Source organism: Capricornis sumatraensis, chromosome 14 (genome assembly GCF_032405125.1).
Source record: "Capricornis sumatraensis isolate serow.1 chromosome 14, serow.2, whole genome shotgun sequence".
In the NCBI taxonomy this organism is placed as follows: domain Eukaryota; kingdom Metazoa; phylum Chordata; class Mammalia; order Artiodactyla; family Bovidae; genus Capricornis; species Capricornis sumatraensis.
In genome coordinates this window covers 47,486,713-47,511,080 of record NC_091082.1, presented here as the reverse complement: position 1 = coordinate 47,511,080, position 24,368 = coordinate 47,486,713, and the positions used below count along the sequence as shown (strand labels likewise).

At 37.5% G+C, this 24,368-nt stretch overlaps 1 protein-coding gene across 1 annotated transcript in view; it reads right to left on the bottom strand.

Annotated features, from left to right (window-relative positions):
• Positions 1 to 8,855: 8,855 nt before the first annotated feature.
• Positions 8,856 to 24,368, bottom strand: part of SUCO (SUN domain containing ossification factor) — an 89,677-nt gene continuing 74,164 nt past the window's right edge. Inside the window, exons 20-24 of the mRNA XM_068985733.1 lie at positions 23,561 to 23,665; positions 21,506 to 21,660; positions 20,968 to 21,059; positions 12,041 to 12,096; positions 8,856 to 10,839 (exon numbers count right to left, since the gene is read on the bottom strand). Coding sequence (XP_068841834.1) covers positions 10,396 to 10,839; positions 12,041 to 12,096; positions 20,968 to 21,059; positions 21,506 to 21,660; positions 23,561 to 23,665 — 852 coding nt within the window. The 3' untranslated portion in view covers positions 8,856 to 10,395. The remainder of the gene's footprint in view (positions 10,840 to 12,040; positions 12,097 to 20,967; positions 21,060 to 21,505; positions 21,661 to 23,560; positions 23,666 to 24,368) is intronic.

Genomic DNA, 24,368 nt, shown 5'->3' with positions numbered 1-24,368 from the left:
CAATTCTAGTGAGGGAGAGGAGACAGAGATATCTAAGAAAATTTTTATCATTATACTATAATGATCAAATAGTACAGGGATACGTGAAAGGACGAATGTTGTTGGAACATCTTTTTCTAAATGAGTACGTACACAGTCTTCTTCTGAAAGTTATGAGGTTTGTTTCATGGAAGTCACATGTATGTGTGCAGGCAAGTGTGTGGATGCCCACATGGACTTGTCCAAGCTGTGCCCATGAGAGACAGGAGAAGGCCCAGAGTAAGGCAGGAGGTCAGGTGGACCTGACTTTCTCTTCTTCGGTGGTTATGCCACGAAAGAAAATGAGACAAGCCTTGACATAGCCCGGCAGCACCTGGATTGGGTCTGCTTGGCCCTTCTGAAGGGCTCCTTACATTAGGAGAATGTATTCTTGGTCTATGAGGATTTTCAAGTACTGGGTGGCATGCTGAAATGTTAATATTTTGGATATACATTTGATTAAATTAAAATTTTATTTAAATTAAAAAAATAAAAACAAAGTACTGGGTGCTGTATTACTCAGGAAAAGTTTGGAATAGGGAAAAGTTTTGAAATGGGTCGGGCAATAAAGGGTCATCTGTTGGATCCTTTTTGAACGAAGGGTAATAAATCAGTTAAGTTACTTGATTCCACAGAAAGAGTCCTAGAACTATAAAACTTGTGATGAGGGGGAAATAAGTTCATCGAACTACCAGTGGAAGTTTGCATCTGTAATTCTTCTTATAGGAAGTTGAAATATATTAGCAATTAATGTTCCCCAGTGGCAATCTTGAGGGCAAATCTTTCCCTTAAATTTCATTTAACTGTCTTTCAGTTATGTGACTCCTCTTTCATGAATATTGCAGAACAGAAATACCAACCCACAGCCACTTTTCAAAAATAGATGAATTGATCATTTCTTTACTGTAAATAAGAGTCTCTGAATCAGTTTACAGTTCAGACTCTCACTCCTGATAACATGCAAAGAGGATTACTTATTTTTACAATGAAACAGCTGACAGTGTGTGTGTGTGTGTATGTGTGTAGCAGTGTCTGACTCTTTTGCGACCCCATGTACTGTGTGTGTGTGTGTGTCTGTGTGTGTCTGTGTAGCAGTGTCTGACTCTTTTGTGACCCCATGGACTGTGTGTGTGTGTCTGTGTGTCTGTGTGTGTCTGTGTAGCAGTGTCTGACTCTTTGCGACCCCATGGACTGTAGTCTGCCAGGCTCCTCTGTCCATAGGATTTCCAGGCAAGAATACTGGAGTGGTTTGCCATTTCCTCCTCCAGGGGATCTTCCTGACCCAGGGACCAAACCCGCATGTCCTGCATTGCAAAGCAGATTCTTTATCATTGAGCCATCAGAGAAGCTGTCAGAGATAGCTCTAAACTGATCCATACTATAGTTTGAAAACAAAACAAAACAACACCACTCTAAAATGCCTAGGGTTCTTTATTTGCTCCAACTATACTTAGGCAAACAATGGCCAGGGATTTCCAGACAGCACTAGTGGTAAAGAACCCACCTGTCAATGCAGGAGATGCAAGAGACACTAGTTTGAACCCTGGGTCCCCTAGAGGAGGAAATGGCAATCCACTCCAGTATTCTTGCCTGTAAATTCCAGGGACAGAACAGCCTGGTGGGCTACAGTCCATGGGGCTGCAGAGTCGGACATGACTGAGCAACGGAGCACACATAATTGGTAAAAACAATGGCCAGAGTTAGCCTGGGATAGGCAATATGGCCCTATGATAAATTCTTAAGGTATTTCTGAGTGATTTGATAAACTTGGTCACTCTGGGATTCATAGAAGCATGCAGATCAAAACCCTAGTGAGGCTCATGTGATTCATGTGAAGGGTGCTCTTGGGGCTTTAGGGGGAGATCAGAGACTCTTGGGGGAGAAAAGAAGAGCCACAATTTCCGTTCTCTGCTGTGTTACTAGTTGTTATATTTAAGCTGAGCCTCTTTGATGTGAGACACATTAACATTTCACACTCCCTCAAATCAATATTCTTTTTCATGTGGGGATTTTGAGTCATTTTTATACTTACTCTTTAAAGTCCCATAAACCATAATAGATAAGAATTCTGATTGCCTGCTCCTGGGGAGAGCAGACCTTTCATGACCAGTGATAAAAAATACTGTTCATTTCTACTGAATGTTGCCTGGGTCTTAGAACTGGATTGTGCAAACTTCCTTACCCCTTAAAGTTAGGGTTGTGGTGGTCCATCCCGAATACATAATGATCACAAAATATTTTGCCTCATTGAATAAAATATCTCTTGAAAGAAAGATTCATCTTTTTTCTTTTTACTGAAGTATAGTTGATTTGCCGTGTTGTATTAGTTTCAGGTGTATAGTCCAGTTATACATATCTTTCTTTTTCATACTCTTCTCATATTATGAAATAGTGAATATATCTCCCTTGCTATACAGTAGATCCTTGTTTATTTTATTTATAGTAGTGTGCATTTCTTAATCCCAGATTCACAGTTTATCCCTCTCTCTACTTCCCCTTTGGAAACCATAAGCTGGTTTTCTATGTCATGATTCTACTTATGTTTTCTATGGTTTACTTGTATCATTTTTCACATTTCACATTTAAGTGGTATCACACAGTTTGTCTTTCTCTGTTTGACTTTCTTCACTTAGTCAGATAATCTCCAGGTCCATCCATATTGCTGCAAAAGGCATTACTTCATTCTCTTTTAAGGCTAAATAATATTATATATATATGTATGTATATACACATATACATATATATATAGCTGTTCAGTCACTCAGTCATGTCTGATCCTTTGTGACTTCATAGACTACAGCACTCTAGGCTTTCCTGTCCTGGACTATTTTTTGGAGTTTGCTCAAACTAGTACATTGAGTCAGTGATGCTATCCAATCAACTCATTCTCTACTGTCCCCTTCTACTCCTGCCCTTCTACCCTATCCTTCTCAGCATCAGGGTCTTTTCTGATAAGCTGGCTCTTCACATCAGGTGGCCAAAGTATCAGAGATTCAACTTCACCATCAGTCCTTCCAATGAATATTCAGGGTTGATTTCCTTTAGGATTGACTGGTTGGATCTCCTTGCAGTCCAAGTGACTCTCAAGAGTCTTCCCCGACACCACAATTTGAAAGCATCAGCTTTTTGGTGCTCAGCCTTCTTTTTGGTTCAATTCTCACATCCATGCATGACTACTGGAAAAAATCATAGCTTTGACTAGACAGACCTTTGTTGAGCAAAATGATGCCTTCCTTGGCTTTTTAATATGCTGTCTAAGTTTAATATGCTGGGCTGGAGGAAGCACAAGCTGGAATCAAGATTGGCAGGAGAAATATCAATAAACTCAGATATGCAGATGACACCACCTTTATGGCAGAAAGTGAAGAGGAACTAAAGAGCCTCTTGATGAAAGTGAAAGAGCAGAGTGAAAAAGTTGGCTTAAAGCTCAACATTCAGAAAATGAAGATCATGGCATCTGGTCCCATCATTTCATGGCAAATAGATGGGGAAACAGTGGAAACAGTGGCTGACTTTATTTTTCTGGGCTCTAAAATGACTGCAGATGGTGATTGTAGCCATGAAATTAAAAGACGCTTACTCCTTGGAAGGAAAGTTATGACAAACCAAGGCTATGGTTTCTCCAGTGGTCATGTATGGATGTGAGAGTTGGACTGTGAAGAAGGCTGAGCACTGAAAAATTGATGCTTTTGAACTGTGGTGTTGGAGAAGGCTCTTGAGAGTCCCTTGGACTGCAAGGAGACCCAACCAGTCCATCCTAAAGGACATCAGTCCTGGGTGTTCATTGGAAGGAATGATGCTGAAGCTGAAACTCCAGTACTTTGGCCACCTCATGCAAGGAGCTGACTCACTGGAAAAGACTTTGATGCTGGGAGGGATTGAGGGCAGGAGGAAAAGGGGATGACAGAGGATGAGATGGCTGGATGGCATCACCGACTCGATGGACGTGAGTCTGAGTGAACTCCAGGAGTTGGTGATGGACAGGGAGGCCTGGCGTGCTGCGATTCATGGGATCGCAAAGAGTTGGACACGACTGAGCGACTGAACTGAACTGAACTAAGTTTTTCAAAGCCCTCCTTCCAAGAAGCAAGCGTCTTTTAATTTCATGGCTGCAGTCACCTTACATAGTGATTTGGGAGTTGTTAAGAAAATATCATCTGTCACTGTTTCCACTTTCCCCTCTTCTATCTGCCATGAAGAGATGGGACCAGATGCCATTGTCTTAGTTTTTAGAATGTTGAGTTTTAAACCAACTTTTTCACTCTCCTCTTTCACCCTCATTACAGTACTCTTTAGTTTCTCTTTGCTTTCTGCCATAAGGGTGGTGTTATCTGCATATCTGAGGTTGTTGATATTTCTCCTAGCAGTCCTGATTCCAACTTGGATTTCTCCAGCTCAGCATTTCACATGATGTACTCTGCATGTAAGTTAAATAAACAGGGTGACAATACACAGCCTTGATGTACTCTTTTCCCAATTTTGAACTAGTCTGTTGTTCCATGCCTGATTCTAACTGCTGCTTCTTGATCTGCATAAAGGTTTCTCGGGAGACAGGTAAGGTGGTCCAGTATTCCCATCTCTTGAAGAGTTTCCCAGTTTGTTGTGATCCACACAGTCAAAGGCTTTAAGAGTAGTCAATGAAGCAGTATATGTTTTTCTGAAATTCCTTTGCTTCCTCTATGATCCAACCAATGTTGACACTTTGATCTCTGGTTTCTCTGCATTTTCTAAACCCAGTTTGTACATCTATCTGGAAGTTATCAGTTCATGTACTTTTGAAGCCTAGATTGAAGGATTTAGAGCATTACCGTGCTAGTATAGGAAATCAGAGTAATTTTATGGTAGTTTGAACATTCTTTGGCATTGCCCTTCTTTGGGATTGGAATGAAAACTGATCTTTTCCAGTCCTGTGGCCACTGTTGTTTTCCAAATTTGCTGACAGATAGAGTACAGCACTTTAACACCATCATCCTTTAGGATTTTAAATAACAGATAGACTGAATCACCTCCATTAGCTTTGTTCATAGTAATGCTTCTTAAGGCCCACTTGACTTCACACTCCAGGATGTCTGACTCTAGGTGAGTGACCACACCATTTTGGTTATCTGGGTCATTGTTTTTTTGTAGCTGTGTATTCTTGCTGCTACTTCTTAATCTCTTCTGTTTCTGTGAGGCCCTTACTGTTTCTGTCCTTTATTGTGCACATCCTTGCATGAAATGTTCCTTTGATATCTCCAATTTTCTTGAAGAGATCTCTGGTCTTTCCTGTTCTATTGTTTTCCTCTATTTCTTTACATTGTTCACTTAGAAAGGCTTTATCTCTCCTTGCTATTCCCTAGGACTTTGCATTCAAGTGGGTATATCTTTCCCCTTCACCCTTGCCTTTCACTTCTTTTCTCAGCTATTTGTAAAGCCTCCTCAAACACTTTGCCTTCTTGCATTTCTCTCTCTCTGGGATGGTTTTGGTCACCACATCCTATAAGTTAGAAACCTCCATTCATTGTTCTTCAGGCACTCTATTCACCACCCCCACTGTATAATAAAGGATTTGATTTAGGTCATACTTGAATGGCCCAGAATTTTCCCTAGTTTCTTCAGTTTAAGCCTGAATTTTGCAATAAGAAGCTCATGATCTAAGCCAGAGTCTGCTCCACAGGTCTTGTTCTTGCTTTTTTGCTGAGTATATAGAGCGTCTCCATATTCTGTTGTAAAGAATATAATCAATCTGGTGTTGACCATATGTTGTTATCCATGTGTAGCCTCTTGTGTTGTTGAAAGAGGGTGTTTGCTATGACCAATGTGTTCTCCTGGCAAAACTGTTAGCCTTTGCCTTGCGTCATTTTGTACTCCAAGGCCAAACTTGTTCGTGTCCAACTCTTTGTGGCCTGCCAGGCTTCTCTGTCCATGGGAATTCCCAGGGAAGAATACTGAGGTGGATTTCCATTTCTTTCTCCAGGGGATCTTTCTGACCCAGTAATCGAACCCACATCTCCAGCACTGGTGGGCAGATTACCACTGCGCTACCAGGGAAGCCCCTATATATACAGTTCTGGCTCCTACGGAGTCACTGCTTTGCCCTGGGTCCCCGTGTGTGTGAAATCGTGTGTGCCCTCCAGGAGTGGAGTCTCTGTTTCCCCCAGTCCTGTGGAGCTCCTGCACTCAAGCCCCACTGGCCTGTAAAGCCAAGGCTCTGGGGGCTCCTCCTCCTGATGCCAGGCCCTCAGGCTAGGTATACTGATATAGGGCTCAGATCTCACTCCTGGGGAGAACCTCTGTGATAAAATTACTTTCTAGTCTGTAAGTTGGTCAACTGCCAGGTATGGGATTTGATTTACACAGTGAAAGGGCCCCTCCTACCATCACATGGAGACCTCATCTTTGGATGTAAAGTATCTTTTTTGGTAGGTTCCAGTCTTTTTTTGCCAACGGTCTTTAAGCAGTTATTTGTGATTTTGGTGTTTTTATGACAGGAGGTAAGTTCAAGTCCTTCTACGCCTGCCACCTTGTCTGGAATTGAAGGACTGTTTTTAGTTTGGATGCTTGCTGCCTTTTTTGGCAGTGTGTGCTGGCTGCTATTGCCTTGGTATCTGGTGTGCAAGCACAATGCAGAAAGGCCCATGCACACTCCCAGTAAGCAGGCACCATGATCAGGACCCCCTCCCAGGCCTCCCAGGGGCAGCAGTGGTCCATGATGTCCCGGGACAGCAGGGCTAGCAGTTGGCACTTGCTCCTGTGTCTCTCAGTAGTAGTGACAGCCTGCCTACTCCCAAGGAGAGCAACTGGTGCCTGCTCATGGGTCCCTAGTTATGGGAGTGGCCTGTGCGTATCTCTGGAGCCCATAACGGTGACAGCAGCTTGCACCTACCCCCAGAGCTCATGTTAGGTGGTGTCCTGTTGCCTGAGAGCCCAGGTACAGGAAACAAATCTCCTATGGTGGTCTTGCCCCTCTTCTAACGTGCCCTCCCTACCCAACAATGGTGTCTTGCCTCTGGCAGGCCGCCTCTTCTGAGTGCACGCTTAGCTGCCACTCTCCAGCCTCTTCAGGCTGTCTCTACACCGCCAATCCCTCTCTGGGTCTGACTCTGAAGGCTGAGCTTTGGCACCTAGCCTCACCACACCAATAGATGAGCATGTCAGCCAGGGTACACAGGGCAGAGGTATGAACCATCTATGCGGGTCCTTCCACTATAACCAGTTGTTGCACTCTTCCTCCAAGGCTCTGAAGCTCCCCCTCCATCTAGGTTGATCTCCCTGCAGGTGAGGGGACTTCCCAGGGTGGGGAAACCTTTCTTCCACATCTCCCTCCCGGGGGTGCAAGTCCTGTCTCGATTCCTTTCTCCCTCTTTTTCCTTTTGTCCTACCTTGTTACATGAAAGTTTTTTTGCCTTTTGGAAGTCTGAGGTCTTCTGCTAGCATTCAGTAGTTGTTCAGTGTGAATCATGCCACTCAGAGATGTGCTTTTGCTGTATTTGTGGGAGGAGGGAAGGTCCACGTCCTACTCCTCCACCATCGTGATTCCTCTCCTGTAGCTGTTGACTTTTAAGGGTGTTGAGTTGAAATGGTAAAAGGGAAGTCCGTCTTTCAGCCACTCCTGGAAGTCAAGGACAAAGACAGGAAGCATTGTCTTCGCCCTAACAGAAAATTAGGTTTATTTGAAAATGTTATTTGGAGAGTGTCAGTTTTTCCCCTCCCCTACAGCAAAGAGAACTTTCTTTTTAGTGAAAGAAAAGTGATTCGGGAATGGCATAAGAAAAATCAGGGTGTAAAGGGAGCTTAAGAAAGCCATCATTATTGTATTGTTTGAAGGCATGTCTCATGCTTCTGTTGCATAGTTTTGTTCTATAAAATGGAGCATTAAAACAATTCCAAATGGACATGTTGCTTATTATTCTATGATTTTAAATTTGACTAGGGTGACAAATATACATTTATATCTACTTTATATTCATGCTGACAAGTTTACATATTCAAATTAGGGGCACATCAAAAACTGGCAAGTAAGTAAGTAGCAAAATAAGCACAGTGACTGGTGATGTAGTGCTGAAAACAGCTGCTGCTAGGGCGAAAGAAGTGCTTGGCAAAGGTCAGGGTGCAACATGGGAGTGCTGGGGGGTGTAGTGGCAGAGAATAGAGAACTGCCACCTTTCTGTGCAAGGCTTACCTAATAAAATGATTTCATTCCTCAAATTTTATAACTCTATCTGAAAAAAAATCCAATTAAAAGGACTTCTTTATTTTGTATTCTTGCTCTTACAGCTCCCTCGGTTTCTTCTTACTGTTTTAAAGCTTTTCTTAATATCAGAAGAAATAAAATGAAGCTGATTACCAAGGAACATTGAAAGCCTATTTTATATACACACACACATATAATTTGCTTCTCACCAGGCACAAATCTATTATTGGCAAGACTTTTTGCTTTTATCCCTCAGGTAAGTATAATCTCAGAGAGGAAAAACAAACCCCAAATTGTAAAAATGTGCTATATTTATATATGTAAAAAATTGAAAAATTATTAGTCTTAGAGATGGCACCTAGTAAAGAAAGGCACATTATGTGTAATCCACTGAATATTTAAAACTCTCTTTCAGTGTTTGAAATGGTGAAATTCTGACTGTACTGGGAACAAAATATTTATGTGAAAGTTCAATCAGTTTGTAGTTGGCTGAATGTAACCAAGTATTTAACAAGATGCTGCTGTATTTATGTTTAAAAATTCATTTAAAAAATTTTAATTTTAAAAACAAATCTATGTTCAGAGTATTGTTTGTAAGTTCTCCTTCAAAGAACAGAAGAGCCAGTAATTAATAAAGACAAGTGTTCAGATTTATTTGGAAATTCACAGTTTCTAATGGCACTACAGCTCCGTAGTTACATTATTAAAAGTCTTCTTTCCACAACCCTGGATGCTGCACACAGACGGTGTAACTTCCCGCTCTACCTCTGCTCTCATCTGGACCTTTTTTCAATGGGTTTCCATACAATCAGGCCCTCTTGCTCTGAATGGCTAATTGTACAGACTGGAAAAAAATGTAAATCATCTAAAACATACTGTTAACGTAAAGCAGCAACTTAAACAAACAAAAGAGGCTTTAAATAAGTCACATTACGAACAATACCCCCATAAGGTATTAGACAAGTTTAAAACAGTTATTACTAAAAGTGCTCAATAACTTATAACTTAAATCTTACAACACAGAACAGTGAATTCTCTCCCTTTCAAAAAGAAACTTTCCACTTTTACTCCATTACTGTATAAACACATACTTAGAAATCATTTGATTCAAAGTCACTGCCAATTATTTTTAAAGAAAAGAGACAAAATGAATACAAACACATTGACAACACACATGTATATCTGCACATTTGTAGCCAATACAAAGCAAACACCAAGGAGTAATAATCCCTTTAGACTTGACCAATTAGACAAGGCTTGACAAACTCACTAGCTGGTTCTGTGCATATGTACATAGGCAGTGATTATGAGGCCTAGACTCACTGGACAAACTTTCAAATTTTCCATTTGTAAGAGAAAACAATGATCTCAAAGTCACGAGGATTAGTGCTTATTGTGATTGTTTAAAATGTAACATAGCTAAAGGAAACCCTTAAAGGTGGCTAAATGTGTTTAACACGTGAATTTATTAAAAAAAAATTATTTGCAAATACCAATCATTTGAAGAAAAAAATTATGTAGTTGCTTTTTCCTCTCGCTGAATTAGTAACCAAAGGAAACTAGTGTGAATAAGTTAACTGAAAATAATATTAAAAGTATCACCACTTACCTAAAAGAATAGACCTAAAAATTCCATCAAGTGTCTGTTTCAGGTGAGTTTGCTAAACAAAAGCCTACCTGGCCAAGTCTTTAGGATCTTTACACTCTCTTTACTGATCTTTACTGAACGCCAGGCGCAGATCACTTTAAAGCCTTGTAGTGTTTGCAGCTTCAAAAACTAACAAAGTTATAAAAGAAATCAAATGACAGAAAAAGTTCTCCCTCCTCTTCCAGTGGCATTATAAATAGACAAAGGCACATAAATATGGGAAGGTGCAAGAAATAGGAACAAAGCTAAAGGAAGAGGTTTAGGCTTTCATTCCTATCCCACCCAAGGAACTGGGCTTCCAAATTACTTTTGTCCCAGTAATTAATCTGTGAAAAAACATCTTTATAAAATGTCTATCATTGTCCTTGCAGTCTTATAAAACTCCAGCTCATTAACCAAGATTGACATAATCCCACCTACTTTTTAAAAAGGCAGAAACCATAATTTCTGAATACTTTTCCCATTTATATGTTCTCCCTCCCCATACCCTTCAAATACCACAGACTGTTCTTCAAAGAACAACGAAAAGTCTCCAATATGAAAAGTTCGATTAATTTTAGATATGTCCCGAGACTGCTGTAACACCAAATGTTCCCACGGTGATCTCTTTGTTTCCTTTGATTATGTCATGCAGGCTCGGCAGTGATCCTGACTTAGTCTGTATCAAAGTTTTTATCAATTTTCCTTGGTCTTGGACTTTAGATCGCCTTCGTTTCAAAGCCCTCTTCTCAGTTTTTGTCTTTTGGGACTGTCCATTGCACAGACTTGTGCAAGCTGAAATGCCACAAAAATAAGACTCTTCTGACTGTGATGAAGTTTCTGAGCTTCCTTCAGATGGAGGACCCTTATAAGAAGAGTGATAAACTTCTCCCATATTAGAAAAATCTCTCTGGTTTGTAAAAGGTTTTCTTCCTTTTATGTCTCCATTGGCTACAGGGTGCAATGGATCAGCTGGCTTTATGGTCTCAATTTTTTCAGTTTTGTACTTGCAGCGTTTCTTCTTTAACACAAGTAAAAGAAAGGGTAGGAATTAGACCTCTGATAGTTACCTAATCAAACATTCAGACAGCTGAGCTGCTGGAATAAAGTGCCACCTCCTGGTGGAAAGTGAAAGTATTATAAACAGCAAAACACACTGTTATTTTCTATACAGGTACTACCATAACTACCTTTCCACTTTGTAATACTACTCAACCAAATTCTTCATTTATCTGTCACCTCTGAATATAGATTAGGTATCTGAATGCTTATTATATGCCATATATTCTTCCAGTTGCTTTCATGTGTATCTTACTAACCCTGAAAGGTGAGCATTTTGTCCTTGACTACCAAATGAGAAAACCGAGGTTCATAAGTTTGATTCCCTGTCCAAGTTACATGGCAGTAAGTGGCCAAGTTAGGATTGAATCCTAGGCTATTTGGTTTTAACGGTCAAGTTCTTTAGCCTAGAGACAAACGTTGTTTGCTTAGTTGCTAAGTTGTGCCCAACTCTTTTGTGACATCATGGACTCCTCACTCCATGAGATTTTCCAGGCAAGAATACTGTAGTGGGTGGCCATTTCCTTCTCCAAGGAATCTTCCTCACCTAGGGATAGAACCTGCGTCTCCTGCATTGGCAGGCAGATTCTTTACCACTGAGCTACCTGGACCTCTAGTAAATACAACTTACTTTCAGAGGCAAAATGAGAAAAGCTCACACTTTGTAACCAAAAATGTCTAAGTATATTTTGATTTTTGCCACCTCTTTAATGCGTCATTTAAAGAAGATACAAATTCTGAGTTTCAGTTTTCTCACTTAAAAAATGGGGAAAGTATCATTTTCAGGTTGATAAGAGGATTACAGGAATAGGTATACACACTGCCTGACATGCACTGATAATAGGAATGACTATCAACAAGGGGTCAGCAAGTTTTTTCTGTAAAAGCCAGACAGTAAGTATTTTAGGCTTTTCAGGTCACATACTCTCTCTCCTACATACTCACTTTTATTTTATAACCCTTTAAAAATGGTTCCAGGATCATAATAAAACAGGCCATATATGGCCTATGGGCCACAGTTTGCAGACCCTGTAAACAAATCATTATCATTATTGAAAATAATAAGTTTAAGGACCAGTAAAGGTTATAGTGAAACTTTCACCTATTTCTTCATCTACATCCACATAACACACCAATACACTTGAAAGGAAACAAAGGATTACCTTTTTTTCTGGAGAAAACTTGAGGGGTTCTACAATGTACAAATCACTTGGATCTACTGTAAGAGAAAACAAAAAGGCAGATATAAAATGTAAAGTAGATTATACTATGATTAAATGCTATAACTATTATCCATTTATGATTATTTTCATAACAGAACCAATGAATTTATATTTGTAACAGGTTAAAACACATATTTATGCATTTGAAATTAGTAAGCCTAAAGCAACAAGGTAGAAGAGGGCACCATTCTTATTCTGAGCTTGACTGGTCATCACTGAATACCTTAGGTTTTTAACTAACAGCTGGCTATCAGCCAACACAGTAAAGATCCTTGTTTGGACCAGCTCTACCCTCTTGTTGTTTAGTCGCTAAATCGTGTCCGACTTTTTTGCAACCCCATGGACTATAGCTCACCAGGTTTCTCTGTCCATGGGATTTCCCAGGCAAGAATACTAGAGTGGATCTTCTATCTTGGGGACAGAATCAGTATTTCCTGCATTTGTGGGTGGATTCTTTACCACTGAGCCACCTGGAAAGCCTCTACCCTCTGAACTTGATAAGAAAAATAACATTACCAGATAAGCTAATACCAAACTTACAGATCATATGAATATTTTTCTAAAAGACTAAACTCCACACTGTGTTGCAATTATGGGTTAATTATGTGCAACAAGCACATAGTATGAAATTCAGTTCAAGGAACATACACACAAAAGAAGTTTAACAAGTTTTTCCTAACAGTTTATTACTATGATTTGCTGTGATCAAAACTATGATTTCTTGTGATCAATACCAGAACACTCTGGTACGATAAGAAAATCAGAAATACTAAGTTTCTAAGGTTTCATTACTTTAATCACATTCAAGACAGCTTTACTGACAAGATAAATGTACATATAAAAGAGGGGCTATGAGATTTTAGTCCTATTCAACCTACTAAAAGTAAATGATTTATGGTTTGATGCAGGCGAAGTCTGTAAGTAATAAATGTATAATAAACTTCATGTGCCAGAAATTTACTAACAACATGATTCAATGAATTATCATTTTTCACATTATATCTTAGAAACTTGTTGAGAAAGTCATCAAATATATAAAAATATCCAATGATTCCTTTAAACAGTCATTTCTACTAGATTACTAATCTCATTCAAATTGTTTTTAAAAAAACACGATGTCTACTTCTAGGAATGATTGCTAATGGTTTTCAGATCAAATTTTCCACTAAAAGCAATTAAATATGAATGTTTTTTGTAAGTCACTAACAATACTTCCCACTCAAGTACTCTTGCCTGGAAAATCCCATGGACAGAGGAGCCTGGTAGGCTGCAGTCCATGGGGTCGCGAAGAGTTGGACATGACTGAGCGACTTCACTTTCACTTTTCACTTTTATGCACTGGAGAAGGAAATGGCAACCCACTCCAGTGTTCTTGCCTGGAGAATCCCAGGGACAGGGGAGCCTGGTGGGCTGCCATCTATGGGGTCACACAGAGTTGAACATGACTGAAGCAACTTAGCAGCAGCATCAACAGCACTTAATTAGGCTGTCAAGACTAAGTAAGTAAGTAATCCCAGGCCACAACTGAAGGAAAAGCAGTAATCCAGACCCGTCAAGTGAAACACAAGTCATTTTTGCCCAGAGACCTTGCCACCACTGTCTAGAAACATGGACTCATACTGCATATTATTAGCCAGGGAGACATCAACAACCGAAGTACAGTTTCTACTGAATGCACGTTGTTTTCACACAATCATAAAGTTGAAAAATTAAGTCAAATCATCATAAATTAGAGATGACCTGTACATTACATTCCTCTTTCAACAGAAAATTACAAGGCATTTTAAAAGGGGTAAACACAGCTTGAAAAGACTAAATAAGCATCAGAACCAGAGTTAGATATGACAGAAATGTTGACATTATTATTAGATCAGGAATTTAAAAAAAATACATTAAGGATGTAAATTGAAAAAAAGCAGACAACATGCAAGAACAGATGGATAATATAAGCAGAAAAATTCTAAAAAGGAGTTTAAAAAATGCTAGATAGAGATCAAACACAGGAACAAAACTGAAGAATGCCTCTGGGTTCATTAATAGACTGAGTAAAGAATCACTAAACTTGAGAATATGACAATAGAAATTTCCAAATCTAAAATACAAAGAGAAAAAAGACTTAAAAAAAAAAAAAAGAACAGACTATCCAAAAACCATGGGACGACTACAAAAGGTGTACATACAAGTAATGAGAATACAGGAGGGTAAGGACAGGAGAAAGGAATAGATGCAATATTTTAAGTAATAATGACAGAATCTTCTCAAATTGACATCCGACAGAAACCACAGCTCTAGGAAACTGAGAACAACAAGCAGGACAAATGCCCAAAATACTACAACCAGGCATATCATATACAAATTTCAAAAAAATCAAAGATCTAAGCTAAAATTGAGGACCTAAAATTGCCAACAGACCTGCTTTACAAGTAATGTTAAAAAGCAGTTCTTTAGAAAGGAGGAAAATAAGGTCGGTCAGAAACCCAGCTCTGCATAAAGAAAGGAAGAGCACCAGACAATAAAAACTTTCACTTTTCTTATTCTTAATCCATAACATAACAATTTGTTCAAAAAAATAATGGCAACAGTAATTGAGTATGCTTATGTAAATAGACAAGATTAGGTAAAAATAAAAAGAATCACAGCACTGATACAAGAGATGGAAGGGAGGAATCAGAAATATTTTGTTATTATAAAATATATGTACTACCTCTAGAGTAATATAGTGTTATTTGAAAGTGGACTTGTATTAGCTGTAAATGTATACTGTAAACTCTGGGACCCTAAAAAAAAAGTCATAATTTAACATATGCTATGAAAGGAAAAAAATGAAACCATATAATATGCTCAGTTAAAACCACAAAAGACAGAAAATACGTGGAAGATAGTAATAGGAATAAAGAATGAGGGCAACAAACACAAAACAGTAACAAATATAGCAAATATAGGTGGATAAATATCCAATCATTTTAAACTTTAATGGCCTAAATACACCAATTTATAAGACTGTAAAAGTGGATCAAACAACAAGATTCAACCATATGTTGCTCATAAGAAGTCCACTTTAAATATAAAGATACATATAGATTAAAGGTACAGGGATGAAAAAAGATATACCATGCTAACACAAATCAAAAGAAAGCAGGAATGGCATATTAATTTCAGAGAGAGCAAACTTCAGAGCAAGGAAATTTATTCAGGATAAAGAGGGATATTTCATGATGATAAAGGGGTCCATTACCCAAAAAGCATAACAATCTTTAATGTGCATGCATCTCACAGAATGGCAGAATACATGTGGCAAAAACTGGTAGAACTACAAGGAGAAACAGATGAACCTACTATTATAGCTGGAGACTTTAACACTCCTCTATCTGAAGATCCAGCAAGCAGAGAATCAAAGAATATGGCAAATGTCAATAGCACCAAAATCCACTGCGTTTCTACATACCAGGAATAAACACAAACACACACAAAACGCAATTTTCAACAGCATCAAAAAATATTCTAGAAATAAAACTTTCAAAAGTTTGACTTTTTGGAGTACACAGAGATGCTATGTTCTTCCCAAATTGGTATGTGGAGTCAATGTAATCAACCAAAAGCCTAATAATTTTTCAATGAAATACTTAATAAATGATTCTAAATTTACATGGAAACAAAGACCCAGTAATGGCCGAGCAACCTAAAACAACTGAATTTCATACAAATTTTACAATGAATTCCCTACCTAAAAACCACATACAAAAAAATCAATTCCAGGTATCTTAGAAATCTAAAAATAAAAACCAAACACTAGAACTATAAGAGAATATCATCCATAAACAGTAAAAAAAAAAAAAAAAAAAAAAATCTGTTTAAACAACACAGAAGAAGCACTAACCACACCAGGAAAAAAATTCCATAAGTCTGATTAAATTAAAATTAAGAGCTTCTTTTTCTTATTTAAAAAGACTCCATGTAAAAGAAAATAAATAGCCTCAAGAGTGAAATAAGATTATCTGCAACATTAACGAACTAACAATTAGGATACAAATTTTAAAAATAACTGTAAGCCAACAAGAAAGAGATAAATAACCAAATAAAAGAACAGGCAAAAATTTCAATGTCCAGGAAAGTCAAATGATTAAAAGGCCTAAGCTAGCATGCTCAACTTCAATAGTAATCAGGTAAATGCAAATTATAACTGAAATGAGCTTAACACACACTTTAAAACTTGACATTCTGACTGTGCGCTGGCAAAAGTGTAGAAAATGGAAATTCTCATGGTACTGGCGGAAGGATAAACTGATATGACCACTTTGGAAAAGTATGCCATTATCTTGTAACTTATAGATTAGCATACTCTACAATCCAGCAATTTTACATCTAGGTAATATTCCTAGAGGGGGCTTCCCAGGTGGCTCAGCGGTAAAGAATAAGCCTGCCAAGCAGGCAGCTTCAACTCCTGGGGCAGAAAGATTCCATCCCCCACTCCCTCCACCCGAGATGGAAATGGTAACCCACTCCAGTACTCTTGTTTGGGAAGTCCCATGGATAGAGGAGACTGGTAGGCTTGCAAGAATCCATGGGCTTGCAAAAGTATAGGAAATGACTTAGCAACACAACAACAAAAATATTCCTAGAGAAACTTATGCAACTCTCTGCCTATATACAAACAAAGGGAATGTTTACACCAGCATTATATGTAATAGCTCCAAACTGTAAATAACACAGCAGAATGGATAACTTACATTGTAATTTAGTCAGTTACTGAAATACTATACAATATTGAAAATGAAGTACAATTATGTACATGAACCTTACAAATAGAATGCTGAAGGAAAGAAGGCAGAAAGAGTATATATGAATTTCATTTATCAAAAGCTCAAAACCAGACAAAAATCCAATTATATTGCTGAGGAACACAAATCCTGATGGTAAAACTTATGAAAATGAAGATGACAACTAATTAAAAAAATCAAGATAGTTACTTCTACAAAAAGCAATACCAAAAGTGCTGGTCTTACTCTATTTCTTGATCTGGGTGTTAGTTACACAGGTGTTCACTTTATAATTACTCTGCATGTTGTACATTTCAGTTTTATGCAAGTTTTGGTATTTCACATATTTCACAACAAAAATGTATTACAAAAATCAAAACAGTTTAGGTCTACTTGGATGGTCAACAAAAGTCAGAGATGCAAATCTAAGTATAATCTATAAAACACTGATGAAAGAAATTAAAGAAGGTACAAACAAACTGAACAATATCTCATGTTCGTGACTGGAAGACTTCATATTGTCAGATGTCCATATACTACCAAAACGATCTACAGATTAAGCATAAGCCCTATCAAAATTCCAATAGCTTTCTTTTTTTAATGAAATGCATCTTAAAATTCATATCAAATCCCAAGTACCTTAAACAGGCAAAGCAATTGTGAAAAAGAAAAAGTTACAGGACTCACACTGCCTGATTTCAAACACAGTAGTCAAAACAGTACTGGTATAAAGACAGACATACAGAACAACAAGGGGGGATAAAACAGTCCAGAAATAATCCTTCACACAAACGGTCAAATAACCTTCAACAAGGGTGCCAAGACCATTCAACGGGGAATGAACAGTCTCTTCAACGAACAGTGCTAGAAAGCTGGATAGCCACATGCGAAAGAATGAAGTTGAACCCTTATCCTACATCATATACAAAAATTAACTCAAAATAGATGCAGTCCTCTTTGTTTTCGCTTTTGTTGCTTGTACTTTAAATGTCACATCCAAGGCCACAGTGTTACAAAATTTCTTTTTCCAAAAAGTTATAAAAACTTTATAACACTGGCCTTGGCAATGATTTCTTGGATGTGCTAGTTAAAGTATAAGCAACAAAAGCAAAAACAGACTAAGAGGACTACATCAAACTTAACAAGTTTTTGTCCATCATAGGACAAAATCATCAGAGTGAAAATGCAACCTACAAAATGGAAGAAAGTATCTGTGAATCATATACTTGATGCAGGATTAATATCCAGAATATACAGAACTCCTACAATTAAGCCAAAAATAACCTGGTTTAAAAATGAGCAAAGGATTTGAATAGACATTTCGTCAAAGATGATTTACAAATGGCCAACAAGCATATGAAAAGATGATCAACATCACTAATCGTCAAAGAAACACAAATCAAAAGCCAAACGAGGTATCACCACACACCCATCAGGATGGCTACTATCAAAACAGAAAACAAGTATTGGTGAGGATGTGGAGAAATCTGGAACCACTATGCACTGTTGGTGGAATTGTAAAATGGTGCAAGCACTATGGAAAACACTGTAAAGGTTCCTCAAAAAAACAGAACTACCGTAAGATTCAGCAATCACGCTTGAGTACACAGCTGACCCTCTAACAACATGGGTTTGAAGTCTACTTATACATGGATATGTCAGTCTATTTATATGTGGATTTTTTTTCAACAATAAATACTACAGTACTACATAATATGTGGTTGGCTGACTCCAGGGATGCAGAACCTCGAAAATGGAGGAACCATGGCTATGGAGAGCTAACTATAAATTATACATGTATTTTCAACTGTACAGATTCGGTGGCCCTAACTCCAGCACTGTTCAAGGGTCAACTACATATCCAGAACTGAAAGCAAGGACTTAAAGATATATTTGCACACTCATGTTCACAGCAGGATTATTTCACAATAGCCAAGAGGCAGAAGCAACCCAAGTGCCCATCAACAGATGTATAAACAAAGTATAGTATCTATCTGTACAACATAATATTATTCAGTCTTTAAAAAGAAATCCTGTCACATGTTACAACATAGATGAAACTTGAGGACATTATGCTAAGTGAAATAACTCAGTCAGAGAAAGATGAATAATATATGATTTCACTTATATAAGGTATCTGAAGTATTCAAATTCACAAGAACAGAAAACACACTGATGGTGACCAGAGGCTGGGAGGAAGGGGAAAAAAGGTAGTTGTTTAATATATACAGTGTTCCAGATTTACAAAATGAAAAACTTCTGGAGATTTGTTTCACATCACTGTGAACATACTAAACATTACTAAAGTATATAATATATATAGTAATTAAATTTCTAAGAGAAACTTAAATTTCAAGATGGTAAATTTTATGTTGTATATATTTTTTTTTACTACAATAAGAAAACAAAATAAGAAATGGACCCCTTCTTATAGAGTTTGGAATTAAAAATAAGGCAAGTACAAAGATGGCTAAAATCAAAGTAGACAATAGTAAATGTCATAAGAAGATATTTAATTCAAATTAGGAGAAGAAATGAATTAATGAATAGCAGAATCAGAATTAGTTTCCTGACTATTGCACTCAACTTTTTAAATTATAAAGATGAACCAAGATGATACAGTTGTTTAAAATATAAGTAATATTACTATCAGGTACAAAAGAAGAGAAACAGTCAGGCTTTCAACTAATTTAGAATGGGATTAGAAATGCTGAGAAGGAAAAACACCTCAACATATTGGTATTTCATAATCACACAAATACAGCTAAAAGATCAACAATACTAAATGTTAAATCTTAATATGGATGTGGAACAAATGGAACTCTAAAAAACAGCTGAATGATCACACAACATTCTTGGCAAACTGTGTGGTAGTATTTACTAAAGTGGAGTAGACAGAATCTTATGATCCAGCAATTCCATTTCTGCTATATACCCAACAGATGTGTGTATGCAGGAAAATAATCCAATGGAAACAAATAACGAATAGTATGTTTGCATAAGGCAACACTAACTATACTCAACGACATGGTGAATCTCACAATATCAAAATATGCAGTGACTCTACTGAGAGGAAATGGGTAATGACTAAGGAGCACAAGGAAGTTTCTGGGGTGCTAGATAATGCTGTACTTCTTAATCTGGGTGATGGTCACACAGTTATGTGTGGTTTGTGAAAATCCACCAAACTTTATAAATGATTAAGTATAAAATCCTGTACAAATTATACTTCCTTAAAAAAAACTCAATTATAAAAAGACATATCAGCCAAAAGAAAAAAAGAAAAGAAAAGAGCAGGAAGTAGGAAGAAATTTACTAGTTTTAAGTAAACACACATGTAATAGATTAAGTCCGTAAAGTTTCATAGTAACAGTAAACCAGAGCAGCACAGGAATGATTGCCTGAATGATTTAATCAATCGAAACACACTACTCAGCTACTAAATCCTAAAGAAAGAGAATCCAATGATTATTAAGAAAGCATTAGCTGAAATATACAATTAATTTAGTTATTTTAATATTGCTATGAAGATATGTCTCAGTAAGCACTAATTATAGTACCAATTATTAAAAAGTATTGATACATGAAAGCCACTCAGTACACATTCATTCATTTATTAAATTTAAGTATTCATCAAGCATTAGATTATGGAATACTATTATAGACCTTGGACTGTAAAATAGAAAAAGATTTATTTTTCATAAAGTGCCTCACAGTCCTAGAGACAAAAGGGGTCCTACCTGTATAGGAAGAGGAGGCAGATAAGCACAGGATACTATGGAAGCATTCAGGTTTTCCATATCTGCTGAACTTTCTCAAACACCCCTTTCTAAAAAGAAATACTTCTAAACAGGAGCATGTGCAAACAGGCTATCAATGGCTAATTAATGGCTAATTAAACTAAGCCCCCCTCCGCTCCACCCTCTGGGCTTTTAGGAACAAAGATAAAGTGTGGAAATGGTAGTGGCTTTGACACCGCACAAACAAAGGCCACGCACACCCACTGTTCGGTTGCGGACGGTCTCCAACACAACATTGACATTATACTTGTTCTAGAAGGAAGCTAGATTCACTTTTCTATATACATGTTACATATGCACAAAAATCTACCTTCTTTCCCAGTTAACTGTAGAGACTTGGATCTGATGAGTGGAAATGAAGTTCTCCTTTTCAAACTCATATCATCATAGGAAGAAAAACACCTAACATTAAGAAAAATCAACATTGGGAATGATGAGTAAAATACATATAATTTACTCTGTATTTGGAGTTACGTGAATGCTAGAAAACTGTACATGCCATATAGGACTTATCTCTAAGGTAACACTCCAGTTATAGATAACACATGTAAAAAAAAATTCACCAATTTTTCTCTAAAAGGTGCTATATTAAAATACCTATTCTCCTCCTCCCCCTTTGAATTCCACACTGAAGTATCTTTCACAACCATTACATGGGTTTTTTATGTACTTAGTGTTTTCTCTATGAGAGTCTACAGAACCTTCTAGGCACAGGACCCTCTCACTAGTTCCAAGTTTTTAACATTTTGGTTTCAAGATAATCATATGGGGAAAGAAATTATCTCAGCATCTTTCACTTGCTCAAGTTTCTCAAATAAGAGGAAAATTGTGAAATAATGCTGACTTACCTTTTAGGGCTTGGATACTGATTACTTTTAGGAAGTTTTGAAATATAATCTCCATCAAATTGAGAAGTGTTTCGACAACGCTGCATACAAAGCATCAGTCCCAAGATAACACAGAGAACCAAAGATATGACAAGATAGCTCTGTCGATCTGAAACCTGAGATGAGAGGAGAGCTTAATAACAATTTGAAAATCATATTAGGGAAAAACACAGAAATCTAAAGTTCAAAGGACAAACCATTTAAACATTTTTTTCAAAGTTCTTCAAAATCATAAATGCAAGGCAAGTCCTTTGAAAATGTACTACAAAGGCAACGTTTTCCTTTTTCTTCCTTCCCCCTCTCATTCTTTAAAAATTTTCAAACCCATGGAAGTTTTAAAAATAGTACGATGAACACACGTATGCCTTTCACCTATGTTCTCCAATCTTACATTCTGCCACATATATTTCATTTTTTATCATTTGTACTATCCTTTGGAGTGAGAAAAAAAAATGCTCCCACCTGTCTTTCTCATACAAAACTAAACCACCCATTACCCAGTGATTTAAGCCTAAGGATCACCCTTAATTCCTTATGACCTACATCCAAATTCCCAACAAGCTTGTCCTTCTCTCTCTTAAATATATCCTAAGTTTAGCAACTCCACACTATTCCCCACTCCTAAAATCCTAAACCAAGCCAACATCACCTCATTCAGGTTATTTCAATCAATTATTTCCTTAATTGGTCTCCTCCCTACTTGTGGTCTAGATGGTCTTCTAAGAAGCAATTTTCCACAGAACAACAAGCAGGGATTTCTCAAAGTGTTGTTGATGAAATGATCCACGTTACTTCTTTACTTAATACTTCCCAATGACTTGCAATGATGAGAATAAAATTCAAACTCTAAGCTGCCTACAAAGGGCTACATGATCAGGTCTCTGCCGATTTCCTGAACTCATTTCTTACCCTCACCTCTCACATTCACTCTGGTCCAGCTACACCAGCTTTATTCTTCCTTTTTTTTTTGGTGAATTAAGATCTTTGTTGCAAAATTAATTATCAAGCAAAACATTAGAAACTATGCACTTGGCTTCATGGGCTAAGTGCATAAACCCACAAGAATGCTAGGCCACAGTGCAAATTACAGAATCCGGGGATGAGGTAGCTCTCCATGAACGAACGTGGAATGATGTCTGTCATGTATTGCACACCAGCCTTCTTTCCGACCCCAAAAACATTACACTGTTTTTAAGCACAGGCCCTTTGTCCTACTTCCGCTACTAACAGGCTTGTTCTGACCCCAAGCTCTGTGTGGATGCTAACTTCTCTTGAGCACTCAGTTCTAACACCACTTCCTCAGGTATGCCTTTCAACACCACTTGAGCTAAAGCAGCAACACTTAGAGTGCCACCAGTCCACACATAAACGTGTCATTCTCTACCAGGGGCTACTGACTGCTGTATGCTTAAACCAAGGATTGGACAGTTCATGCCTGACACACACTTGTATTGCAATAAATGGTTCCTAAATCAATGAAAAGTTTGTTTCATTAAGCAGCTTAATAGGGCTTCCCAGGTGGCTCAGTGGTAAATAAAAGAATCCACCTGCCAATGCAGGAAACGCAAGAGACACAGGTTCAATCCCTGGGTTGGGAAGATCCCCTGGAGGAGGATATGGCAACTCACTCCAGTCTAGTCTAAAAAATCCCATGGACAGAGGAGCCTAGTGGGCTCTAGTTCATGGAGTCGCAGAGTTGGACACAACTGAGCAGCAGCAAGCAACGTAATAATAAGCCTTTCTGAACTGAAAATGAAGTATATATTACAACTACCAATGGTTTTCAAAAGGCCTAATAGAATTGCTTTATAACTGTACTGTAGGTAAGACCTAAGCTATGAAAGCCATGTTTTCCAAAGTATTATAATAATTAATGTATTTCCATAACTTTAAACTACCATATTCTGGTTTTCTGAAAAAGTTCTCCATAAATGACAATCTTCTTGTATTAAAGTTCTTAGATATGAAGCCAACCTTTATGACACTGTTTCCTACAGTACCATCAATAACAATTACCTCATGTTTTAATTCTGCTACTGTTGTTGATAAATTTGAAACAAGCTGTGTCATGTTGGTCAGCTGTGCTTGCAGCAATTGGATGGCTTCAGTTTGCCGCTGATCCTATAATAAAGGAAGAAATAAATATTTTCCTTTTTGTTTCATGTACACATTAGCTTCATTATAAATTCAAATAAAATAACCTAGAAAAACTGTAAATTCCTCAAGGCAGAGTGACATTTAAATAGGTAGCTCTTAATGAACGAATATTATAAATCTGGACCAAAAATTTTAAAAACATCTAAAACCCTTAAGAATCTAATTAAGACTATTCAACCTTCCTCCTCGACCTGAGCAAACAAAAACACCTTTTGCTATTCACTGCTACCATGTAGAATATTGCCTAGCAAATTCTAATAAACTACTTCTCAAGTTAATGTGGGCTCTATATGTGTAAAACAGTATATAACCAGCTATCTGCAAAATTGTCATTTTGTCAAGTGTGATTTTTCTAAACCAAAGCAGTCAACACAAAGACACATTGCAAATTTTTTCAAGAATGTTTCTGGATACAAAGCAGGCTCATACCAAGAAGGTTTTAAAAGTTCTATTTCAGAGCATGACAGGTTGAAACTCAGGAAGTCACACAGTCAAAAAATGACAATGGATCATCTAATCAAAGCTAGGTTATCACCAGTGAAAAGAAATTCATCAAGAACATCCATCTATCAGAATTTTAGAAACTTATAATGAACCAACATGTCTTTATTTAAAGTATCACTTACATGCATATTATAGAAGCTTATGCAATATGCTCATGGTCATG